At 44.3% G+C, this 21,529-nt stretch overlaps 1 protein-coding gene across 2 annotated transcripts in view; it reads right to left on the bottom strand.

The window, feature by feature from the left end:
* Window positions 1–21,529, bottom strand: part of CRHR2 (corticotropin releasing hormone receptor 2) — a 131,902-nt gene that overhangs the window by 72,943 nt on the left and 37,430 nt on the right. Inside the window, exons 2-3 of one of the 2 annotated variants that reach the window (XM_031607844.2) lie at window positions 20,468–20,984; window positions 20,206–20,325 (exon numbers count right to left, since the gene is read on the bottom strand). In XM_031607844.2, coding sequence (XP_031463704.2) covers window positions 20,206–20,325; window positions 20,468–20,582 — 235 coding nt within the window. In that variant the 5' untranslated portion in view covers window positions 20,583–20,984. The remainder of the gene's footprint in view (window positions 1–20,205; window positions 20,326–20,467; window positions 20,985–21,529) is intronic. The other variant, XM_090143222.1, reaches the window with a different exon arrangement.

The raw sequence follows: 21,529 nt of genomic DNA on the forward strand, positions 1-21,529 counted from the left end.
AGCCTTCTCTTTAGCTCTAGAACTGAGGCTTTCAAAACACAGATTTATCTCACCAGCCACAGGTTTACGCACCGCCTTCCCAAAGGACAGCATAAGCACCACTGAAGCACTGGGAAAGGAAAGGAGGAGGTGAGGAGAGCAAGGCAGGCATCTCAGCACAGCACTACCCTTATGCAAATGGCAAATCCAGCAAGGACATCAGCCAAGAACGTAGGGTGGGAGAAAATGCTCTACGTGTTCAGAGAAGAAAAAAAGATTTGGTGATGCACGATCACATTTGAAGTGTAATACATCTAACTGCACAAAGGGACCATAAGGCAGGAAGTCATGGAAAGCTCCTATCATTCAGCAGCTGATTTGATTGCTCTTTAATCAACTGCAGATTTCCTGTCACGTTGACATGGGAGATAGACACGAAGACTGCTTGCTTACAGTGAGAATGCAAGAAGAGGATTTTTAGAACACGCAAAGCAAAACAGAAATAACAAAAAAGCGACTTTAAAAAGATTTATCATTTCCTTGCAAAGACAACAAGAAGATCTATATATGTCAGAAAGTGCTAACCCATCTAGGAGAAACATTTAGTGCTCACCACGTGCTTCCATTTACTCCACATTCTCCCATTTCTACACTTACTGCTTTCCTTGGTAAAAGATTTTTCTCTTCTGAAAAGTACAACATCACTGAGTACTCACAAATTAAATTTCCTTCCTTGAGACAGATTTATTCCCAGTGCCCTTTACACTTCAACTGTGGAACTGCTCCCAGAGAGCAAATGGAGTGTGCACTATTTAAACACTGGGTATTCAAATGAGGACTGTTTAATTCATATTCTGGTCCCGGACCACAAAATCTTAACACCCAAGCTTGCCAAAACAACTGCACTGGAGAAAAGACAAAATGTGTGAATGGACAGACAGACTGCATCGCATTTCAAAGAAGGCAAAGAGCATGAAGAGGTGTCTTTAATTTCTAATGCTTTTCTGAGCAACACAACTTGGATTTCACTTCCCAAATAACACTGAGCTACTATTGCCTTATATATTTAATGTGGAAAAGGTGATGTCAGAGTTTTTTAATTTGATAGGCTGCCCAGAGAGGCTGTGGATGCCCCATCCCTGGAGGTGCTCAAGGCCAGGTTGGATGGGGCCCTGGGCAGCCTGGTCTGGTATTAAATGTGGAGGTTGGTGGCCCTGCATGTGGCAGAGGGTTGGAGCTTCATGATCCTTGAGGTCCCTTCCAACCCTGACCATTCTGTGATTCTATGATTCCATGATTCTATGATAGGTGAATTAACTTATTTACTTGTTTAAGTTAGGATGGAACTTTGCTTACCTTTAAAGAGCAGTGAATTATGTTTTATGGCTGCACAGCCTTCATGCTCACATTACAGCTGGGGTACAAAACGCAACGCTTGGTTGAATGAAGCATGCAAGTTGTGACAGTTTAAACCTTCTAATTAAACACGAACAGGAAAAAAATCTGCAGTGCAATATAAAAGCATTGAAATGAGCACCCAAATCCCGAAGCCTCCTCTATCAGAAAAATAAACATTCACTTTTACAGTTTTCTCTGGAAATGTTCATTTTGGCCCGGTGCCTCAGGAGCTCAAATAAGTGTTGTTCAATTAAAGCCTAACATTATTTGTTTTCGTTTATACTCCAGGAATTTTATTTTCACAAATTGCAGTGGGGTGACCCAGTCTGTCTGCAGCTGCTCTGCCCTCTCCCTTCTACACACCTCCTGGAAGGCACACAGCTCTCTACTGAGTCGTGCACTCTCCTCCCCTGAAGGCGTATCACTCCATATGCAGGTCAGACCTTGCCTCTAGACAAGACAGAAGGAACAAAGACATGAAAGTACATGCTGAATTTTTTTTTTTTTTTTAAATAACAAAATGCTGTATAAAGATCCACAGCAATAAGTTCTGATTCGGTGTTGAAAACAGGTGTTCTAAGACAGGCCTCCATCGCATCCACCCAATGGAGCCCACCTGCATTCCCAATGACGACCTCAGAGAGCACACCAAGGAGAAACAGCTCTTACAGCAGTGCTCCTGCACTCCAAGAAAGTCTCACAGCTGAACCCTTTCACCTGCTGTAATGTGCAAGGAGAGCTTTGCTGCATAGCATTTCCCAGATGAAACTTTATGAATAAAGTTTGAGTAAAAGACAACCCTGCTGTCAGTTACACAATTACTGGGATAGTTCCCACTTAAGGTTTTTTTATAAGAATTTATCATCAAGAATTTTGTTCTTCTCTGTGTTTGATCTTAATTATATCATAGACTCACCATAGAACGGCCTGGGTTGAAAAGGACCACAATGATCATCTTGTTTCAACCCCCCTGCTGTGTGCAGGGTCACCAACCAGCAGACCAGGCTGCCCAGAGCCACATCCAGCCTGGCCTTGAATGCCTGCAGGGATGGGGCATCCATTGTGTACAATATGTTGTGTATAATAAGATGCATCATGTAACAGTTTCTTCTGGTCATCATATGTGAAATTCAGTTAATTGCCCTAATGAGCTGTTACATGATTGTACATCCAGAATATGACAGGAGGAAGCATTCAGCTTCAGAGAATTACTCAGGAATTAGTTCTGTCTACTAATTCCTGCATGAAAAGCAGAGGTCATTATCTCTGTTTAAACAGATTTACAATGCAGAGTGCATAGACCAATTACCTCAAGTGCCGCTGCTACTTCAGTATTGGAAATCATTTACAAAAGCCATTCACAAGATGCTTCCAATTGCAGAGAACACTGTGTGATTACATGTGACAGCAGCCAGTTCACACATCCTCCTTCCAATCCGTCCACCATCTTTCTATTTACTAATGCAAACGTTTTTCCCATGGATGAGCCAAAGTCACTGACCTCAGAATTAAAACACTGGGATCACAGAATCCCAGAGCGTTTGGGGTTGATGGCCTTGCAGTAGCTGTGAGGGAAGCAGATTGGCTGCTTGTGGAAGCTGAAGTTCTTAAAGATGAGTTGAATGGATTGAAGCTAGCCAAGGAAAGCCTGGAGCTATGAGCTAATTGCAGCAGGTGGGGAAAAGTGAGGGAGGTTCAGCTTTGGAGCAAAGTCAGAAACACACATTCAGCTTTAATGTGCAGCTTTCAGGACCACGTTAAATAGGACATGACTTCAGAAACTCCAGGAAAAGTATTTATATCTATCTATCTATCTAAAAGTACTTGCAGTGAATGAAGATAATTACTTCGGATCAGTGAGTTTGTTTCAATGAAAACAAAGACCCATTTTCATATCCTTTGAACTAAGACAACCACCCTAGAACTTAAAGTAAAAATAACAAGGCAGTGCAGCCTGGTGTCTATTTTAGGAAAGGATTTGTGCCTCAGGCAAAGAGAGTTTCTCCATAGGACTTCACTAAGCTGCTAAGAGACAAAAATGGTTTTCAGGCAGCACACTGAATGAATTCTGATGGTTTTCTGAGGCTGAAAAACAGCACATTTAGCAACAGGCCAGGTGTTGAATTTAAAGCACTTACAATTCACTTAAAATTCAGGCACAGATCTCCAGTGCTGACCAAAACAGCTCCGTGACAATTACAAATGCTGGCAATATCTACCACGAAGCAATGGGAATGCAACCAACTGAACTGGGCAGTGAGAGCACAGATCCAGGTGTTGACATCTCTGTCTTTTTGTCCTTGCTGGGTTTGAGCACCAGAAACTGGTGATGGAGCTGTTACACATTTGATGCTGTTGGCACTGAGGCTATGGGTGCACCTGCAACAGCCAACAGTTTAAATCACACCTCCGGGCTGCAAAGCAGTGGTTCTTGGGAGAAAAAACAATCTCCTTCCATGTTCATGGCAGGATACACCACTAAGAAATGAGCTAGCTTGGCTGAAGTGCACAGAGATTCCGACCTACAACTGCTATTGGGGTAGCCAGCAGGGACAGGGAGGTGATTGTCCCCCTCTACTCTGCCCTCCTAAGGCCCCATCTGAAGTACTGTGTCCAAGTCCCAATACAAGACAGACAGGGAGCTGTTGGAGAGGGTCCAGAGGAGGGTCTCAAAGATAATCAGAGGGCTGGAGTACCTCTCCTATGAAGACAGGCTGAGGGAGGTGAGAAGGCTGCAGGGTGACCTCACTGCAGCCTTTCAGTACCTAAACAGAACCTATAAACAGGAGGGGAGCCAACTCTTTACAAGAGCAGGGTAAGGGGAAATGGCTTTAAGTTGAGGAAGGGAAAATTTAGGTTGGATGTCAAGGGGAAGTTCTTTACAGAGAGAATGGTGAGGTGCTGGAACAGCTGCCCAGAGAGGCTGTGGATGCCCCATCCCTGGAGGTGTTCAAGGCCAGACTGGATGGGGCCCTGGGCAGTCTGGTCTAGCATTAGGTGGGATGGTTGGTGGCCCTGCGTGTGGCAGGGGGGTTGGAGATTCATGATCCTTGAGGTCCCTCCCAACCCAAGCCATTCTAAGATTCTATGATTCCATGATTTTGAAAAACTGTCAGAGTAAGTTTTTTTGTGTTTATACCACATCTTCTGGCCTGCTAAAGCCTTTCTAGAGCCTCCTACTAGTTGCCATTTTCCATTATCTGTCTGGAGCCAACCAAAGACCCAATCCCAGGGCACTACAGAAGCACGAGAAGAATGGAGGTAATCATCAACGACCTTATCCATACAGGAAGGAAGACAAATTACTGCAAACAACACCATGACAACAAAGCACACAGCACAGCAAACTGCTTGCCTCGCCTTGCAAAAAATGAAATCAGCTCTTCAAAAACTGCAGAGGGTCAGTTACATTTTCATACATTCATTCATAAGATCCATTTAAGCAGCCAGGACATTGCTAGTACTGCAGCTGAAAGCTACTTATTCACAAATAAGATTTTTAATACATTAGCACTTGCTTCCAAATGGACACAGAACTGTCTCAAGATGTTTGTTGTTATCAATGATCTGACTCTTATTTGGCCACTTTATGCAAAGTTTCTCCCTTGTAGTCAAAGGCAGGCTGCTGCAAATGGTTTCTACACAGCACTCCTCCTTCATTACAAAATTATATGTATGATATACAACCAAATTGCATAATCTATGTAATTAGCTCATCCCAGTCATTGCTGCTGATGGAAATAGCTGTGAAGGTTGAACACTTGGGGAAGTTAATGACATTTGTTCATAAATAAGGCACCTGTAGCAGTAAAACTGAGCAGCTCTGCTTCTGTTCCATCCCAGAGCACATGTTGCTGAGATGACCACTGAATTAGAGCACCCAAAGGATACCAGTTTAAAGCCAACACCTGCTGTAACTGCAGCGAACCAGAAGATGACTTGTGAACTGATTAATGTCCACGAGCTTGGCTTTCAGATGGTGGTACAATGCCAAATGGTATTACTGGTGTCATCCCAGTGACAGAGCAAAGCCCCAAGGACAACCCTCCCCCTTCCCTATTCTCTTTATGTTCCTCCTCTGCTGGAAAACTCAACTGCATTTGTGGGTCTCCCATATCTAACAGGTAGTAAGTTTCCAGAAAGTCAGCATACCCTCTACTTTGGTTTTAGTATGAAAAGGCAACGCACAGCCTCAGCAAAGTTTGCTTTCTTTTAGCATATTGTCTTTGTTTCGATTCTACAATGTCTCCATCATCGCCTGAGTGCTTCAACTCCTCTTCATTTGGTGCTGAATGATGCATCTGAAATGCATTTTCAGAAAAAAAGTTCTTTGCAAAACTGAGCTCAGTTTACAGAAATTGAAGACAATCTCCACTGATAAAGCAAGACAGTTCAATAATTTATCTTCAACGGATCAAGGAATGAGGACAAAACCCACAGGATAGTTTATTTGACAACAGAATATGTATTACAAAAGCAAATGTAGCCTAGGAAACAAACAACTCTGCATTGCAGAGAAGAGCACCAAGTAGCAGAAGAATTATGATTTTGATAACTAAGCATTCCCTTTGGCATGCAGAGAAATTGCAGGTGCTGGAGCCGAGCAGATCTGCACCGAAACAAAATAATAGCAATAGATGGACTCCAAAAGTAGATGGTCAAATACAGAAACATATTGGCAACTGCAATGATCACTCGCACAGATTATAAAATTAAGCTCACGGATCCTTTTGTTACTCTTTAATCACAAATGTTCAGTTTCCCCAGATAGCCACCCAGAAGGGTGCTTCCCATTCACTTCACGTTTTCTTGTTGAAAATAGAAGATTCTATTACTGAAAGAGAGCCCTGGAGACAATAATATTACAATACTGAATCCTGACAGCCTACTTAGCACCCTGCACATCTGAAAGCCGTGCTATTAAAACTCTTACAAAGGACTGCGAAACACCATTTCTGTCCTCAAAACTGTCCTCCTTGATCAGAGAAATTAATGGCACTGAGGAATAAATGTGACACTTTATCAGAGAACTTCTTGCACTCTAAACCAAAAAAATCACAACAGAGGTCCTCAGAACAGCTGTAAGGCTTCAGACATCTTGATTCATTGGAGGTTCTTTACAAAGGGTAAGACCAAAGGGCAGGAGACCAAAGCATCACACTCGAGGGTATGGAATGGGTTTCATTTACTGTCTGTTCTGACAGTCAGAGGTGAAACCTGCCTACTACCACCCCTTGCAAACTGGCACGACCACAGATGCTCTCCATTGACCGCAGCTGTGTACCACAAGAATCCCACACGTTAGTGGTGCCATGGCCAGGTCTTTGTATTCCCAGTGAAAAACTGCTCTTTTGAGGCAATTAATCACAATCAGTTCTAATACAGGGCTGTGCTCCTGCTGCCTGCCTGTCCAACAACTCAAAAGTCCAGAAAGCCAAAGTAGAAGCAGCAACAGATCATTAAGAGAAACAATCTATGGACAACTCTTTCCATAGGCACACGGAAACTGAGCAAGCTGAATACCAAACCAGACAGCATTTCATTTGCAAGACAGATACATTGGCTCATCCATTTTTTTTTCACTTTTTTCTTGAGTTTTGCTTGCTCAGAGGCTCCAGGTGACACTGCTGTTGGCTACCGTGACTATGATTTCATCCTTGTTGTCATACAGCATATATCACACAGTCCATGTATTTGATATTTAAGCAACAGCTCCCCTCTCTCACTTTCTGCTCCTTGGGATGACTGCTCACATTTTCATTGCTATCTCACAGCTGGCATCCATGGCACTGAAGCTGTTCTCTACAAATGCCTTTAGTGTGTCTCCTAACATTTGCCCCATCCCTCCATCAGGGTTCACACACTACATTTTTAGGCAGCACGGAGTCCGAGCCCTTCCTAGCCTGCAGCTGAGGCCATCTTTCCATCCAACCCCTCAACACCCACCTAGGAGCTGCTTGCAGCTGCTCTCCTCTTCACAACCTGCCGTGCAGTGCTGCCAACCCCTGTGTAAAGTCATTTCTGCATCTAAATTTAACCCTTTCAGCAAAGTTTTCTGCAGAAACTGTCCGCTCACCCATTCCCACTGTGGCTCTCAAGGATGAGGTTTCCATCTCCACTCGCTTTTATCTCAACTGATTGCCTCCCTTTTCATTCCCAGCCTGCCAGGATGATTCCCTGCTGTTCCTCTGCCCAATCTTTTCTCTGCTATCCTTTTTTTAATTAATACCTTCACTCTTCCTGTACCCTTCTGTGATCCCTTCTGTGATCCCTTCCCTTAGAATAAGGGAAAGAAATCAGCAGTGCAAACAATAAGACGAGAGCGCTTTAAATTCTGATAGCCAATGTGTGTGTTTCTAGATGATTTCAGAGAAAAGAACTTCTGCATCAAAAACTTACCTCAATGCTTAAATGCAAGCTCCAGGCTCATCCCAGGGATGCCTGGAACCAAGTCACTGGTGCTTTCTGCTGGGAGCTGGAAAGCAGCTTTATTCCTCTTACCCCAAGATGGAAGCAGATGTGGATACAAAAAGTCAGAGTTCAAGATTTCAGCAAGCATTACACAACACTCAGAACCCAGGCACTTGAAACTTCCAGCACTTAAACTATTCAACTTCATCTCAAGAAAGCTATTTTTATCCAAGTCCTTCTACCTTGAGTATCTGCTTTCCAGAAAGAGCCATCAATGAGTCATCAGCAGTACAGGATTAAATCAAAGCAATTAGCCCTGCCTTTTCCAGTTGATTTTCATCAAGGCAACACGGCAACAAGACAAAGGTCAGTGCCCTGTGAGTCTCACTTGATTCCCCAGAAATCAGGCAAAGCGTGAACTAAAGCAAACAAGATGGTGCAGAGCAATTACACAGATCAAAAGGTAAAATATATGGAATCCCAACAGGAAACTGAGCACTCGAAATCACTAGAAACACTTCATTTCCAGAAGAAATTGGTTAAATCAGTGCAAAGTTTTCAAAGTTACTCCTGAATGCAAGGAGTTGGGTGGACAACCAACTTACCAAATGAATTCATTCTCCTGAGTTTTAAGAAAACGAGTTTTAGCTCAGGTTTACCAGAAGCTAAGTGGAACTCATCATTTCGTTGATCAACTCATGGTTGATTTCCATACGGTCTGCAAGAGCATCAGTGACTTATTCATATGTCTGCCCCATTAAGGACACGTTAGTGCCTCGTCAAGGTGCTGCAGGAGTGGGGAGCCAGGAACTGGGTTTTGGAAGCACATCAAGGTGAGGTAAGCAGGAAGCATGCAGCTTTACCTAACCAGCTGAAAAAGTGATGAAAAATAGCAAGAAAAATTCTCTTGAGGACCCGTATTTGCAATCAGTTGTTCTACTTCTGCTCATCCACGGAGTGCTGATGTAATCGCAGCAACCCAGTCATGGGTCTGCAGCTGAAATCTAGCAGGGAATCAGCAAAACAAGGATCTCCAGTACCTTACACACACCTGCCGAAAAATCAAACTGCTATTTATCTCGTTTCCAGTGACACGAGAACATTTTACACGCTCTCATAACAATGTAAAGTGAAACACGCTGCTATGATGCCTGTCCTCTTCTGCCAGACCTGCCTCTCCTGTGAAATTCACAGATCCATCTATTCCCTCAGCATTCACGGAATGGATAAAACTCTGAATGGTTCACCACAACTGTGATGATTGTTGTCAGAATTCACTTTGCAGGAGAAAGGAGAGATGAAGGCGTTACAGAAACATTAGGATAAAAAAGGCAAATGCAGGCTAAGAATGGGACAAAGATGACCTAACTATAAGAGAAAAATCTTTACGACGGTCTTTTAGATCTCTACAAGGACAAAAGAGGAACCTGCAGCAAATACCTGTATTCAAAATGCTACATCCTCTCCCCTCCAGGCTGGGAAATGCAGAGCACCATCCTAGATGCATTTGGATCCAACCCTGCCCTTTTTGAGGGGGCTCTGAAGCAGAGTGCAGATCCAAAAAGATCTTTCTTCTCTCTTTTCCCTTCCCAAACCAAAATAAACCCAATAAAACACAGCACTTCTTATTTTAGTGCTGCAAAAAAGCTTTCCTTAGTCACAACCAACTCTGGCACGGTGCTGTGAGCCAACAGGTGGAAATGTTCATTTTTAAGGAGGTCCAACGTGAGGCAGACGTGCTAATTACGAATTATTTACACACAAAGCTTACTTGAAGTGGGAAATGCAGATCACACTGGATGGTTGAAATGAACCAAATATGGATCTATGGGGTCCTGGCTTTCCTTAGTGCAAAGCATTGGTGAGGAACTATGCAAGGCTGTGACTCTACGGAGGACCTGTGAGCTGGCAGCAGTCACCTGGCTCCCTGCAGCCCCACATCAGAGAACAAGTGCATGAGCTCAGGACAGTTGTCCAAGTGTATCATGATACACAGATGCTGATGTTTCAGGTATTAGTGGCATAATTTGCCGATAATTAACACACTCAGCACTGAGAAAAAGAGCCAGTAGTGAGTTCACATCTAAGTTTAGTTGAGATGGTAACAGTGCACTAAAAAAGTAATTTCCAGTTTTGTCTCTCATTTCCATAGCACGTTTTCTGTTTTCCATCTCAATCTCTGCTCCCCAGCTCACTCAGGAGGATAAGGAACTGCATTCATTTATGGGTCACTCTATGGTCAGCACTTAACAGCTATACAGGGTTTTGGACAGTGCAGGCACATTGGGAAGGATTCTTCTTTCTTCCATTTTCCATTGTCTTCTGCAGGTACATCAACCAGAAAAGGAAAGTCCAAGCAGGCATACTTCCCTTAGTGAGCAATACAGGCAGGCTGGTGATAATAGACAAGGAGTCAGTAGGCTGATGTACTCAACAACTTCTTTGTTCCAGTCTTCACTGGCAACTGCTCCTCACACAGCCCTTGAGCAGAAGGGTGGTAGGTGGGGACTGGAGGAGCAATGTCCTTCCCACTATAAATAAAATCAGGTCTACAACCACCTGAGCAACCTGAACATCCATAAGTCTATGGGTTTCGATGAGATTCATCCCAGAGTCCTGAGGGCTGATGTAGTCACCAAGATGCTTTCAGTGATGTCTGAAAAGTCATGGTGGTCAGGTGATGATCTTGGTGACTGAATCACAGAATCATAAAATGGCTTGGTTGGAAGGATCCTCAAGGATCATCAAGCTCCAACTTCCCTGCCACATGCAGGGCCACTAATTTAATATTAGACCAGGCTGCCCAGGGCCCCATCCAACCTGGCCTCGAACACCTCCAGGGATGGGGCATCCACAGCCTCTCTGGGCAGCTGTTCCAGCACCTCACCACTCTCTCTGTAAAGAACTCTCTCTGTAAAGGAAAGATCACAGAGCAGATGCTCCTGGAAGCTGTGCTAAGGCACATCGAAGAGAGGGATGTGATAGGGAATTATCAGCATGGCTTCACCAAAGGCAAATCCTGCCTGAGGAATCTAATGGTCTCCTATGATGGTTTAACTGCATCGATAGACAGGGGAAGAGCCACTGATGTGGATGATCCACAGATTGCTATGATCCACAGATCCACTATGAGGATGCCTTAGTTTCACCCACAATAGAGTCATTTTCTTCAGGGTGTTTGTTATGATGCTGTTTTTTATTCTAGGAGTAAAACAATGCTGATAACACACCAGTGTTTACAGCTGCTGCTAAGCAGTGCTGTACAGAGCCAAGGTCATTCTCAACAAAGTGCCCAGGGAGATGGAAGGAAACAAAATTAGGACATTTGACTTAAACTGGCCAGAGAGATACTCCATATGACATCATGCAGAAGCAGTTTTGAAGGTGGTAGAAGTACATCTCTTTGTCTCCTCCACTGCTTGGGGGCAAGCTGAGCATCACTGGTTACATACATTTATGTATATATATTTGTCATAATTATTATCATTTTCTTTTCCTCTATCTCAATCTACGAGTTCTACCTTGTTGGTTTTTTTTCCAATTCTCTCTCCTTTCCTACTGGGAAGGGAAGGAGGGACTGCATGGTGCTTAGCCACCTGCCAGGTGGATTACAACTGGATGTCAGGAAGAAGGTTTGTACAATAAGGGCAGTGAGGCACTGGCACAGGTTGCCCAGAGAGGTGGTGGATGCTCCATAACTGTAGGCACTCAAGGTCAGGCTGGACGGGGCTCTGAGCACCTGATGGAGCTGTGGGTGTCCCTATGCACTGCAGGGAGGTTGGACCAGATGGCCTCTAAAAGTCTCTTCCCATCAAAACAATTCTGTGATTCTGTAATTTTCCCAGGGAAAGATTTTTATTTTTAAAAATACTGAGACAGTTTTTGCTCTTATTATTTGCTTCAATAGATTGCTTCTTATTTTACAGGTCTCTTTTGGAGCAGCATCCGGCCCTCCAGTTTGTTTCCAAGCACTGCAGAACTTTGTCAGCATAATGCAGTCAGAGTTTTATTGATTTAGGAATTTGCCCCAAGAGATTACTGGTTACTAATTCCATGAGTAACATCTGATAGGAATTAAACAGCACTGAAAAAGGAAAATATCTACTAAAAATTCATCTCCCTCCGATTTCCATGGGATACCATATTTCTCATTGTCTTCCCAAGCTACTAAGAATGGCTACTATGAGCTGACATCAAGCAATAGGCAGTGTTGTGGTGCAGAACTGAGCAAGAGCTTCCTTTTCACAGGACAGCAGACCACAAGCAAAATCTTGCATGACATTGGCAGTTAGAACTTTGCTGGGACCCAGACACAGCTTAAAATACTGCTCTTCCAAGCCACAGAAATTGCAAACAATCACCACTACACGGAGAGCAAAGATACTTCCACGCCACTGAAGAACAAAGGAGGAAATACAAATAAGCATCTAAATCTAGTTGGTGGATTTGGACTTCCTGAGCTGCAGAACAGCCTTCCCCCATTGGCAACAGGCAACTTCAGCAGCCACAGATGGGAATCTATTGCACCACATTTCCTTTATCTGTTTGTTATTCTTGTTAAGAGGGAGAACCTACAGCATCTGCCAAGCACCTGAGGGCTCTCAGGGGGGATCCAGCAGTTACTCTCACACAGGAGAGACAAAGGGATGCAACAGGTAGCAGCATGGTAATGAGCACAGGGTGTGCAACAAGGAAGAATTCCTCTGTCAGCCAAATGCAAGCTGCCCACTTAAGCTTCTTTCATGGAGGTGCTCCACCTCAAATGGCTGCACTATGCTTTGCACAGCTCTTCTGATGTAACACACACCTGCTTGGGAACAGAGCTTAGCACTTCCCTTCCTTTAGCAGTCCTAGTGAAAGCAGCACCAGCCATTCCCTCCATCCTGCAGCCTGCTGCCCAGCAAACACTCCCCCAGGCCAAGGACAGCCAGGCTCCTTCTAAGCATCCTCCTCCTCCTCCACTGTTTTCTGGTCACTGCTTCCCTTCAGGGAGCCCTCTTTACCACCAGCAGGATGTGGCAGTTGCTAAAGCATCACTGTCAGTGGTTACAGCAGGACAACATCCAGGACCACTGGTCACACCAGTTCTCATTACACCATCCATCATTTCACCCTCAAGTGTCTCAGTGCAGATGGACACTTTACCTGCACTTTAAGTGACACCCTGTGGCTGAGAGGAAGAATTACGGGTGACCGTTCCTTCAGTGCCATTCCAATGACACTCCCTGGGAGCCAGAGTCACATCCTGGCTACACTCTCCCTAGCAAGCTCTCAGACCTCATCCCCAAACAGCACAGCTAGATGGAAGATGGTCATAATGGAGAATAACCAAAGAAATCCCACATCCACACGAGGCTCCCCACACTGGCTGGGATTTCTCCCTCTCATTTTGACCCTCTGAGATGAGCTTTGTATCCCACTGTAATGTAATGGTTCTTCCTCTTTCCAACGTTCTGAATGAACTGTTCCCTCCTCCATTCCTCCCCTGGACCCAGAAGCACACAATTGTGCAAGCATTATCTGATTCCCAATTAGGGGGAATCATCTTTATGCCAGCTGGAAGCAGCTATTTAGACAACAGCTTGCTCAGGCAAGCAACAGAGAGGTGCAGTAGGCATCTTAGAGAAGAAACATCCAAAAACCCAGTCTATGCCACGGGACTCAGGCTCTCTCACCCCACTGCAACAAGCCACTGCTCCAACCAACCCTAGGAGATGAGTGCTCTGCCCCAAGCTCAGCAAGGGTCAGGGCAAAGGAAGGACACCAACTGCTCCAACTGCCCTTGGCACAGGTTTGGAACAGCAGCAGCAAGCACTGGCTCTGGGAAATGTGTCAAATCTGCCCCAGAGATCGAGCCTAAGCTTCAGAGCATCCCAAGTAGGCAGAAGAAGATCATAGCAAAGCTGGTGAAGAACAAAAATACTTATCATTGTTTAATTAGCTGCAGGAAAGGTCCCTCAAATGACTGAAGCAGCATTAGTAATTTTCTTATTTTACTACACGCAATTAACTTCTGTTCTGCGCTCAATAAATATCACGCACTTCACTGGATGATAGTAGCAGGAAAGATGAGTTATTTTCATTTCTCCTTTTGTTTCCAACGCTCTATTTCCAACTACAAAAGTAGACAGATCTTTTACTGCAAATTATGCTCTCACAATGGAAAGGGGAAAAAAAAAGAAGAAAAAAAAAAAGTTGAGGAAAAAATGTAAAGCTTTCCCCACTGCGTATGCACTGAAATCGAGAGCTTCCCACTGCTTTATTTGTGGAAGAACCCAACCTAAAGTAGCAAGAGAAAATGAACGAAGATGGTTGAAATTTTCATCTGGATACAACTCTACTGGAGTCAAGCTGACCTCATCAGCCGCAGACTCAGGCTCCTCAGAGAGAGTTTTATGAGCTTAAAAAATATGTTTTATTCCCTCCTCCAGAATTCCATTTCCAGCTTTATTTTTCCTCTGCTGTGTTTTTTCCCGTTTCTCATTCATCTCCTTACTTTAACTTTCATGTTCTCTTGACTCCCTGACTGGCAAATACTGTCTTGGTCACCCCAGCATGACTGGAAACTTTCTTTTATTACCTTTCTGCGGTGAGTCCATAATTAAAACTGGCTACAAAACATCTTTTCTTGACCCAAATCTCCTCCAGTCTCTAAAGAGTCCAGTGAGGTAAAAGCCTTCCAGGCATCTAAGAAGGTGACAGGGCTTAGTAACACTCCTGTAAGTCTGAAAACACACACGCATTGCCTAGCAAAAAGATAAAACTTTGTATGTGACTTTCGAAACCACATCTTGGCAACGTGTTTTAAATATGCACGGAGCCCTTTGGTCCAAATGGCAGCACTGCTCAGCATCTGCTGGCTGCCATTTGGACACTTCCTCTTGCCTCATCCTTCTCCTCAGCCCACACCTCCACTGCATCCAGCTGTGCCTCTAGGAATTGCCACTCATGCTGACAAGGCACTCTTGATGGACCTTTAAATTTCCCTCTCTCCCTAAAGATGAAAGGCCACGGTAGCATAAATGGTCTTCATCTATCACAAAGGGACTTGGCTCGCAAGGACGTAGCCTTCAGAAATCAAACCCTAATCATCACTCAGGAGAAGGTAAGCCATGTGTATGTGATCAACAGAACTGCTCAGGCTGGGAAAATACACAAGGTAGAACACAATGTGAAAGTGTTAATTGAGCCTCTAGGCCAGCCACTTATAGAAATGCGTGTTTCTGTAATTACTGGGGTGGATCTTATCCACACACTTTGAACAAGACTCTAAGACTGATGATTTCCAAGCAAGCCTGGTGTTTTATATGTAGGTTAAAACCAGTGCTCCGGAAGAACTCTGAACAGTAATTAATCAGAAAGAAAAGCAGCACAGGTCTTGTCAAACCAGTGGCTGTTTAACCTCTGAAAATTATCTCTTTTGCGCCTTTAAAAATAATCCCTTGAACCCTTCTTAGAAGAGGAGCACGGAAAAGAAAGAGAGCTATTAATTCACTTCTTCACCCTTCCCTCGTCACACAGAAGATTATAAGGGTTGAGGCACCAAAGAGCTGTGAGATTTTTTCTTTCAGTGAAGCAATTCATGTCAAGATGTAGCTGTGATCGCCGTGCCAGTGGCTCACCCTCTCCCATGTCTGGCCACACAAACAGCAGCCCAGTTGCTGCTGGTCACCAGCCCTCCCCGTATCCTTCTCCACAATGCATCCAGTTATAGGGCCAACAAGGAAAAGGTGGTGAGCACACCCCTGTAACAGACAGTGAGGGACCAGAGCCCCATTAGGTGCTTACATACCTATTTCCAGCAGCACAGCATCTGGAGAAAACGAGGATGCTTTTTGCAATACCCAAAACACTCATCTGAAGTGCCTGTCTCAAAGAGTTTTCACGTACTAAGAGAGATGGGCTTTACAGAGAGATCTGCAGAGACCTTTTATCACCGTTCACCACAACAGTAGCACGACCTCCTAAGGCCAGTTCCCACGTTAGGTTCATTTCAGCTCAACAGACACCCAGCACAATACCCACACCTCCACTGCCAACCCTTAAATGAGGTCTGGGAAGAGGTGAAGCCATTGCATGCACCTGAGCTCCCCTGGGCTGGCCCTGCCTTCCCACCAGGTGCTCAATCACTGTTTCAAGCTGTGACTTAGCATTTCCACAGCTCTATTTTTAATCTACAGACCAGAGGCTTGCAATGCTTCCACCTCTGGCTTGCCACCACCAGCCAGCCCAGGGATCTGTCTCACCACAAAGCCCTTTCCACTGCACTGGCTGCTTTAGCCAAACTCCAACCAGCCACCCATGGCTACCAGAACCATCTCTTGCTATCTGATGAACACTGGAATTCCCCATTACAAAAGGCAATTTGCAGTGATAGGAAAGAGCTGAAGTAGACATACTTTAGCCTGTGACATGTTCCAAATAGTTACAACCACATCTCCTGTGAGCTGTGAAAAAAGCCTCATTATGCCCATCTGCTGAATTAATCAAGCTTGAGGATACCCTAATAAGTGAATTATTCTGTTTTCTAAAAGAGGAATAAGAGCTTCACGCTGTCAAAGCATAAACACATCTAGAGGGCAGCAATGATACTGTCATCTTTAGCTAAATATAGACCCTGAACAGAGACAAATGCACAGCCACACACTGCACCAACATTTCCCCCTTGTTTTTTTTTTTTACTTTTTCCCTCTAGGTTTAACACAAAAAGCAAAACTCTAAGTGAATAATATCATTTTCAGATGGTTGGCCAAAGAACTTTCTGCCTATCCTCACCCATCACACTACGGAGAAACCAGACGTTAATTTGTCAGCATGACTGTGTTTCTCAAATTAAGAAGGAAAAAAAACAAAAACCAAAAAACCCCAAAAGTAACAAAGTGTCAGAGATGAGAAATACTCCCAGACTGACAGTCTGTGTTTTATGAATCCAGCTGAAACTTATCTGAGTCACTCAGCAGTTCCCAGGGGACGCATAGGAACACAGGCACACCAGCACATCGCCGCGGGAATTTTTTGCAGTTAGAATGGAAATATTTTATGAAAAATAAGGCAAACGGGATTATATATTTTATAATATTATTTCTTACATGGTGTTTTTTGTGCTGGTGCACTGCAGGGTGTTGGAGCATTCCACCCGCATCTGGTTGCTGAGTTAGAGCGATGGTCAAAACGTGACAGCTGACAAGATGGATACCAAGAGGTCCATCCAAAGCCTTCAATGAGCTGGTGTGTGGTTCTGCCTTAATTCCATACACTACAGGCACAAAAACTATAATAAGATAGAAAAATAGACCTGTGAGTTCCAGGACTCAGGGAGGCTGGTTTGCTATGGAGCAGAGCACTGAGCGTGACTGACCTGCTGTATGTTCTCCATGCAGTTTGGGCACTTAGAAGCCTGGGTTTTCTGGTGTCTGGAATGCAAAATCTTTTCTAAAGAGAAACGCTATGGGTCTGTGTTCTCAAGCTGATGAGCTGCTTATAGAAAATGGCTACAAACTTTGAATCCCTGAGGTCTTAATTTCTTAAAAAAAAAAAAATCACCAAAATGGATCCAGAAGTTTTATATGCATAAGATTGAAAAATAAACTAACAGCCACGTAAAACACAACTAACACCATGTTACAGCTCCTCAAAGGCAACAGCTCTCAAATACAGGATTCAAGACAGTGCAACAAATAGCTGAATCACAAACCAGAACTGGATAAGCCCTTAGAAGAAGAAAGGCATTCCACATTGGATTTTCTATACTTGTTTGTATTGTCTCTCAGAACCAACTCAGTACAATGTCACACACAACCAAATCTCCCTTAGTCCTACCAAAATGCAAAACACAATGGGACAAACTACATTCCTTGTCCAAGGCAGAAATCTCACGCCACTCCAAGCCATCCCCTGACCAAGTCTTGACTTTGCAGCTGGGTTATTCACCTCTGAAATCTGCAAGCTTCACGTCCCTGTTTTGTTTTAATCAGTCCTCTGTGTTTATTTTATTACCAGCACACATAGCTTAGACTTTAAGCACATTGAGTCCTTCTACAAATGGACAGCTAGCCATCCCACTAATATGGTGCAACCACGCAAATAAAAGGAATCAGATCATAGAATCATAGAACCATTAAGGTTAGAAAAGACCTCCAGGACCATCCAACCACCCACCTATCACCAGCATTTCCTCTAAACCATGTCCCCCAGCACAATGTCTAAACATCTCTTGAACGCTTGGCCTCTCCAAATTACAGGCATATTCTCAATATGCTAACTGCCAAGTCTTTCAAACCACAAAGGAGGTCGTACCTCTCTGTTCGATCTGAACTTGCTGCCCCACTGCTTTTCCAAGCTGTTCCCCAGCGAGCTACTGACCGTACAAATTGACTCAAACCTCAGGATAGCCCTTCTGCTCCTCTTCTGGGACACAGCTTGGAAGAGCTGCCTAAATGGAGGAGTAGAAGATCACTTGCAAGCCAGAGTGTAGCTTAATTCTCTATTTCAGGCTATACACCTGCTGCACCTGGGCACCAGCACAGCAGGCACTATGAGCCCGACCTGCAGACATGCATTTTCTCATCACAAATACATTTTATGATGAAAGAGAAAAATGTCCATTTTCCCAGGCACAAAGAAATTATTACTGCCATTCAAAAGAAGAAAAACCCAAACCAACCAACCACACACAAAAAAAACCCAACCTCATCAGTATTTCTTCAGTTTAAATTAACGTGCCACCGCCTTAAGAACAATGTATTTGAGATGTATGGCACTGTAAGATGAGAATTAGAAAATCAACGGAGAGACCAGAGAAGAACTTAACATCAGCACAGCGATGAACTACTGAAAGCATTAACACAGTTCATCAAAATACACTGGGGTATTTAAGATTTTTTTTTTTTATTGCACGCACAGGAAAAGCATTTAAATTCTCTCCAGTGTATTTATGACATAAATAAGAAATCATCAGGTTGTTTTTTGGTGTTTTTTTTCCCTTTATTCTTTCTTTTTGGAGGATCAAAAATAATCCAGTGGAAATACTGACATCCTCCGCCAAAGAAATGGAAAGAGAAAAAAAATACTCCTAGTTCTTCCATGCACCTTTGCTCTGCTTGCTCTTTCAGGGTACATTTTGATACGCTTGCTCTTGTTTGATCTGTCCTTAATTCTCAGAATGTGGGGGGTTTTTTTTGGTCTCAACCGAGACTGGAAAGGTTTACCATATTTACCATAATCACAGACAGTTTAACCCTGCCCATTCCCATCTATCTTACTGCAAAGAGAACACAGAATTTGGGGATGGTCCCATAGCGGTAACTCTCTTACTTTGCTTAAAGGCAATAACGATGGATCCCTAAGAACACATCTGGAAAGATGCTTTCTTTTTTGCACAGCACATGCACAGAACTTTTGTTTAGTTGTCTGACCTGGGGAAAGAGGAAAGTCAACTTTCAGCAAGTTAAAAAATAAGGTGTAAGATGAGAGGGTCATTGCTGGCGCCACGAGAGCAACACTACCTGAAGATCAGATTAACACCTGAACAACAGTTAGGAGTGGAACTCAGATTGAAATGCTCCCAGCTAAACGCTCCCGGAGTAGCTGGAAAATGAAGTGACAAACAAGTAGGATAGACGTATTTGGAAGTAATGCATGAAAACCTCTTAATGAAAGGTCCAAACAATATTGACAGATAAGGGAAAGGAAATGAGTGCCTGGGTCCGACAGCCTGAATAATGCATTCTCAGTGAGTCATCGCGACTGTTTACCCCTAAGAATCAGTTCCAAGAGATTATAAGGAGCCCCCATATTCCCCTGCTCTGACTTTCATCTGCTTTGTAGTACCCTCTCCCCTTTCTTTTGCAGCACTGATGCAGCCACCCCAGGCTTAAAAGAGAACGTGAAGTTACTGAACAGATCCCAGAGCTTTCTGCTCATCAGGCAGACCTTCCAGCCCTGTCTGTCCCCATTCACAGAAACAGTCTCTCCAAGGGGAAGCCCTTTCAAAATACAGTTGTTTGGTCTTAACACCTTGCAAGCCAGAGGATCTTTGATTACCCAAACAGCTGAAGCACTGCAACATTACTGTATGCATACAGCCATACGTATCTGCATATAAACACACTGACAGTCAGCCAGCACAATACACCCTCCTTGGATTGATGAGGGCATTTTTACCCAATCTGCCCAAACACGATTAACCAAAAAAGAATCAGTGTCCAAAAGTCAGAACTTCTGAGAAATCTGCATCATTCCAGGCAGGAATTTTGACTATACAGGCTGGAATGTGGAGGAAATGTTAATTCCCAGGGAAACGCTCATTTCTTTTTCTTTTTCTTTTTTTTTTTTTGTCATGGGAGAAATAATTCGGATGTCCCCAGGTGATTTCTCACCATCAGATGTGCCGGAGAAGGAAAGGAGTTTTGCACTTACTTGTGGTGTTGTATTTGATCCCATTGAAGAACTCCGGGCAGGGTCTCTCCACCAGTTTCCCCGCCGAGGCTCTGGGCCAGCAGGTCCCGATCTGATCCGTGGTGGCATTACAGTACAGACCTTCGGAGTGAGAAAAAGAGACAGAAAGGGAAAAAAGAGCAGCTGAGAAAGCACACAAAAGCAACACGCTGCATCACAAAGCAAACCCAATCTTAGCACTCGTCAAGCTTTTCGGAGCCCTGCGCTAGGTAACGTTTCCTACCATGAAAGCCCAGGAAAGAGATAGAGAAACTCTCTAAAACAGTCTCTTGTAGATCCAGGAGGCTGCAGTTGACATCAAATTCTTCTAAGATGAACTGAGAGATGGTCACGTCCATTATTCCCCCGTGGGGCTGGAGGGCTGGGTCAGTCTCCTTCCCCCCTTATTCTGCTTTTTTTGTTGTTGTTGTTGTTCCCTCTCCTTTTTGCCTTTTCGGACACGCCAAAGCTGCGGACACCCAGCGATCCTTTGCAGCGTGCTGGCAACTTGGCTGAGACTCTCCGTCTGCCTGTAAGGCTCAGAGCCCCGAGCTCTTCTCGGCTTTAAACCGGCAGCTCAGGAACCAATGGGATGACGCTGAGCCCGGATTGAGGGGTTTGCGTCTCCCAGTCTGGTTCCTTGCTCTCGCAGTTCCCCGGTGCCGCCGCCTCGCATCGTCGGGCTGCGGTAACGCTCCGCTCCCTCCCTCCCCTCGCAGACGCACACCGGTGGTAATTGGGAGCATCAGAGATGGACGCTTCTGCAAAAAAAAAAAAAAAAACAAAAAAAAAAACCAAAACCGCTGCGAATCGGAGCCAGGGAGAAAAAGGAAAAGCCGTCACAAGCAATAAAAGTGGATTTTTAAAAAATTTATTTATTTATTTATTTATTTTAATCGGGGAAGTCAAGGCGATTGCTGCCTTCCGTGTGCGGAGCTGAGATGTTTGGACAGGGAGTGAAAAAAAAGGGACCCGGACCAGCAGATGGGGTGTTGAGTATGCCTAGAGTAAGAGGCAGAAATAATAAAATGGGGTGGTTTGATGGAAGGGGGGATGAGAATAAAGGGACCTGGTGTATCAAAACAGAGATCTCAGTGGGGGAAAAGCAATGCAGGTGGCACTGGGGGGGGGGAAATGGGCTGGGGCAAGGCACTGTGAGTGGGGCACAGGATGAGGAATGGACCTTTAGTGGACCTGAGGGAGCTGGGGTTGTTCAATGTGGACAAGAGGGAGCTCAGTGGAGACTGCATCACTCCCTACAACTCCTGAAAGGAGGCTGTGGCAAGGTGGGGGTCAACATCTGCTC

Source organism: Phasianus colchicus, chromosome 6, assembly GCF_987193195.1.
Source record: "Phasianus colchicus chromosome 6, bPhaCol1.hap1.1, whole genome shotgun sequence".
Lineage (NCBI taxonomy): Eukaryota > Metazoa > Chordata > Aves > Galliformes > Phasianidae > Phasianus > Phasianus colchicus.